Raw genomic sequence first — 4,901 nt, 5'->3', positions numbered from 1 at the left:
ATAAGCATGTACTTTGTACAATACTCAAGATATGGGCAAGCCTGTGGCAGGGTGTACGGTTTAACCTGTGGCAGGTCGTACGGTTTAGCCTGTGGCAGAGTGTACGGTTTAGAGGAGGACGTGTGCTTGCTGTCTATCAGTATCACAGCACATCACCTGTACAGTTAGAAGAGACTAATAAGAGTCACTGGCTGAATGTTACAGAGTTTCTGGCTAGCAGAGGCATTAACGCCTAACCGATCTGCACTCGCAGCGTTCCGCTCATCCCGCCACTTACAACCGGGCATTACTCGGTGAAGATTTTGCTACGCCGCAGCTTAGACGTAATGCCCCTACCAGCCTCCGGAGAGCACATAATACATTTGCCAGAGTGATGAGTGCAATACCGCATAAGACCTGTAGTCTACGCAGCAAGAACCATCACCAAAGTGGGTCATAGTCTCGTGCTGTTGCGTATTGCATTTCCATACATGGCTGTCCGTTAGAAACATTCCACTGGACAAAAACGGCATTTGTGGCGGCGTGTTTGCAGAAGAACTGGACGCCTTTGCCGGACATTTCTGATCACTTACATGTGCAATATACATGATGGTAGATTAGTTGTGCTCTCCAGGCAGTGTCCTACTCAGATGCATGCATGACGTAATCGCCCTTTCTGTTACAATCATGACGCAATCGAATGTTGAGCACCACGTCTGTATCATTCTGTGTCGTGATCACGGGCCACGGGCCCACGGCTAATGGCTAATGGGCGATTAAGACTACGGCCAACTGTGACCACGTTTCTACGACTCAGGCGTGTTTGATCAGCGATTGTGCATAATCACTTTGAAACACGACGGGATCACCATGGAAATTCAAGTTCAGACGTGATTTTGGCCGTAGTCTGAATAGGCTTCACCTTTTTAGTGTACCCATACTAGCTGGTAGGAAGGGAAGGCCAGGGTGTGTGTGTGAGCAGTGTGGATACAAATGGCTAGACGAAGTTGAGTCTGAAGAGGCCCTCTCACTCACTCACTGACCCACTGTCACCCAGCACCGGTTGCACACAATAGCGGGTGTCCGAGAGTGTACAGTCATTGGGACGGTTTTTTGAGTGTGTGCAAATGCCTAAATTATTGTTGCAGTTGTAGAGCTCTGTAGATGTCGAAACTCATCCGAAGTACGGGTTTGAACTACAATTCCTTTGCTAACATACTGTCTATTACTAGTTACTGTATACGAATTGAGAAAGGCCCTGAACCGGAAATATCAAACCTAAATGTACAGACATGTACATTTACTGCATGCACTGTTCGTAGTAGCGCTCACCGCCCGCACAATAATCGCAAACGTGCAGAACACTTCATGCTGCGATCACCCAGCTAAATACAATGTCATGTATCACCACGGCAGTACTGGTATGTCAATACAGTGCCAGTGGTAGACCCAAGGTTCCCAGACTCAAGTGTGCACCAGTAGCGGCACACAATCATTACTGAGAGCTAATTAACAATTGGCCTGCAGTGCCTGCAGTTACATGTACGTACCGTAATACCGGGCATGTGCATGTGTGTGTGTGTGTGTGTGTGTGTGTGTGTGTGTGTGTGTGTGTGTATGTGTGTGTGTATGTGTGTGTGTGTGTGTGTGTGTGTATGTGTGTGTGTATGTGTGTGTGTGTGTGTGTGTGTGTGTGTGTGTGTGTGTGTGTGTGTGTGTGTGTGTGTGTGTGTGTGTGTGTGTGTGTGTGTGTGTGTGTGTGTGTGTGTGTGTGTGTGTGTGTGTGTGTGTGTGTGTGTGTGTGTGTGTGTGTGTGTGTGTGTGTGTGTGTGTGTGTGTGTGTGTGTGTGTGTGTGTGTGTGTGTGTGTGTGTGTGTGTGTGTGTGTGTGTGTGTGTGTGTGTGTGTGTGTGTGTGTGTGTGTGTGTGTGTGTGTGTGTGTGTGTGTGTGTGTGTGTGTGTGTATGTGTGTGTGTATGTGTGTGTGTGTGTGTGTGTGTGTATGTGTGTGTGTATGTGTGTGTGTGTGTGTGTGTGTGTGTGTGTGTGTGTGTGTGTGTGTGTGTGTGTGTGTGTGTGTGTGTGTGTGTGTGTGTGTGTGTGTGTGTGTGTGTGTGTGTGTGTGTGTGTGTGTGTGTGTGTGTGTGTGTGTGTGTGTGTGTGTGTGTGTGTGTGTGTGTGTGTAGGTGTGTGTGTGTGTGTGTGTGTGTGTGTGTGTGTGTGTGTGTGTGTGCATGTGTGTGTGTGTGTGTGTGAGTGTGTGTGTGTGTGTGTGTGTGTGTAGGTGTGTGTGTGTGTGTGTGTGTGTGTGTGTGTGTGTGTGTGTGTGTGTGTGTGTGTGTGTGTGTGTGTGTGCATGTGTGTGTGTGTGTGTGTGTGTGTGTGTGTGTGTGTGTGTGTGTGTAGGTGTGTGTGTGTGTGTGTGTGTGTGTGTGTGTGTGTGTGTGTGTGTATGTGTGTGTGTGTGTGTGTGTGTGTGTGTGTGTAGGTGTGTGTGTGTGTGTGTGAGCACATAAGACTGTGTTGGGTCGATATGCGGGAAGCCTGGATGACACCTCCAATGGTGTTGACTCAGTAACATTGCTCTGATCTCCTGCCACGATTTCAGACCAGCTATCTCCAGTCTTTCCCAAATCCATTCAAGAAGCCTCGATACTCAATAGGAAATTGGGGACCAGTCGTTGGTTATATTGTACATGTAAGTCAGCCGGCACTATGCCGACCGCCATCACAACCCGGACAGCGGAGACCACATTCTTCGATATTATATTTGGTGCGTTTTTTCCTGACGGGTAATCAAGCCATTCCAGGTACGTCTCTCGACAAATGCTGCTCAATCTACTCGTGGTACTCATGCTAGTATAGTGTGGAAGAACACACGCAGACATACGGCAGTGCTCAGGTACAATATCTATACTATAACATAGTCCATTATTATGAAATGCATGCATCGGCTGTAATGGCGAAGGAAGCACTCCATGAATCATCCAGAGCCCAGCTCCTTGGGTCAGCCGCTAGAATCCTGTACCATCGGTGTTAATCCAGGGTTGATGATTACACCACAGCCGCTGCTATAAAGGTCAAGCTGGTTGCCAGAACGTGGATCAGAGCCAGTAGTTGAGGACAGAATTGTTTCTGTTCATCACATCTGAAAATACAACATGAAGTGTTTCTTGCTCCTTGCTCTGCTTTTGGCCGTGAGTGCTCAGTTAGCCTGGGCCACTGGGTATTCTAATCAGGTATGCCTCAAGCTGCCCCAGGGCCCTAAGGGACCCAGAGGTAATATGGGGCCACAAGGTCCTGCAGGTCCGCAGGGCGAGGACGGTTCGCAAGGCCCCGAAGGGTCAATGGGACCCGCCGGACCCGATGGTGAGGACGGAGAGGATGGTGAACCTGGCATGCCAGGTAGACCAGGTAGCTCTGAACTGCGCAGTATTGCGATCAGCCTGGCCTTCTTCAACCCATCTCTACATGCACTCAACCCGTTCTACATGAGTCTTCTCTACTCTTACTTCAATGGTCGCTACTTCGTGGGAACTCCCAGCCGACAGCGCTCTCTGGGCGGCAATGCCAACTTCAACCTGGGTCGTGGCGCTGTCAAGCTGGTTCGATGGGGAACGGAGATTCGTATTCCATTTGTGAAGTCCTACGAAGGTTCTCCTGTGTGCAAGGTTCACTTCCAGGACATCTTCAGCCACGCAAAGGTCTATGCCACCAGCACGTTCCTGGCTATCAAGCTGCCGACCATCTGGAAGAGGAGGCAGACGCACATCCAGGCGGTCTGCTGGGGCGCTTTTCCCAAGCCCGCGAAGAACTAATCTGCGATGCAGCGGTGGCTATGGTAGCACTGCCTAAGTACTAGGTATCACGTGTCACATTCTGTTCTACATGTATATTCATGCTGAGCAACTGTGCTCCATTTTATCACATTTATAAAAAACCTCCACTATCGCTCCATCGTTTCCCTTCTCATCCGGTAAAGGGAGGAGTATTAGCATGTCTCACAACCGCTGGCACATGAGCAGAGAAACTCCATTGCTGCATCTGCCGCTAGGGATCACAGGCTGTTAGCGACCGTTGTGAGTTCCTTTCGGAAACGGACACGATAATTTACCGTTTTTATTGCAAATCAGTATCCTACCGACATGCTATTTAACTAGAAGAGGATTATAATTCCGGTATTTTTTATTCGCAGAATCAGATTTGGAGTCACCTGTATGGATGCGTTTATGGTTTCTTCATGTAGATGTAACACGGAAAATCCTAAACACACCATTCTCAAATCAAGTGGTCTCCTCGCTGTAAACTACAATTATAACACGTTATATTATATTCTGGATGTGAGCGCCCATACTCGGTTCCTTTGGAACCGGAGACGAAATGTTCTGTTTCCTTTTTTAAGCCATTTGTTATCTGGAAACCTGATGTCCTTGCCATGGAAATCAAGTTCGACAATCCAGTATGATTATTTTGATATTTTCCACTTATCGCTGTTCATCCTGGAGTTCACCTGGTGTCCATTTATCGGTGTTTCTCTGAACGAATGTTTCGGATAACAATTGCTGGAGAGAACGGAATGGAGCCTTTGAAACTGTAGATTTTGTTTGTTTGTTTGGCTTTATTTTACTTCACCAGAAGCACAGGCAAAATCTCCCTTCTCACTGGGCGTATTGCCACAGTTCTCGCAAAATGATGAAGGTAGTGATATTTTTGAAAGAACTCAGATGGTGAGCCAAGGAACTATTTGTAACATGGAAATTGTGGGCAGTTTTGTGCTAGATTGTGCACGTCTGATGGTTCTAAATCTGGTTTAGTTGGTGGACTCGATCGCAGAACCTGTGCCCACAATTTCCATGTTACAAGTAGTGATATTTATAAGAATAGGAGGAAGAGGAAAGTACAATCATGAGCAGGGCACAAAGA

The 4,901-nt window shown here is 47.7% G+C and overlaps 1 protein-coding gene across 1 annotated transcript; it reads left to right on the top strand.

Annotated features, from left to right (window-relative positions):
* The first annotated feature begins 3,078 nt into the window (after positions 1-3,078).
* LOC135825206 (short-chain collagen C4-like) lies at positions 3,079-4,572 on the top strand. Its single transcript, XM_065337942.1, has one exon. The coding sequence runs from the start codon at positions 3,140-3,142 to the stop codon at positions 3,794-3,796; it is 657 nt and encodes a 218-aa protein (XP_065194014.1). The 5' UTR covers positions 3,079-3,139; the 3' UTR covers positions 3,797-4,572.
* Positions 4,573-4,901: the final 329 nt, after the last annotated feature.

The sequence above is a fragment of the Sycon ciliatum genome, chromosome 9 (genome assembly GCF_964019385.1).
Source record: "Sycon ciliatum chromosome 9, ocSycCili1.1, whole genome shotgun sequence".
In the NCBI taxonomy this organism is placed as follows: domain Eukaryota; kingdom Metazoa; phylum Porifera; class Calcarea; order Leucosolenida; family Sycettidae; genus Sycon; species Sycon ciliatum.
Note: the sequence above shows the minus strand (reverse complement) of the source record. Positions and strands in the feature narration are given on the sequence as shown.

Coding starts and splice junctions, on each gene's coding strand:
- LOC135825206 (XM_065337942.1), top strand. CDS start 3,140: ATGAAGTGTTTCTTGCTCCTTGCTCTGCTTTTGGCCGTGAGTGCTCAG.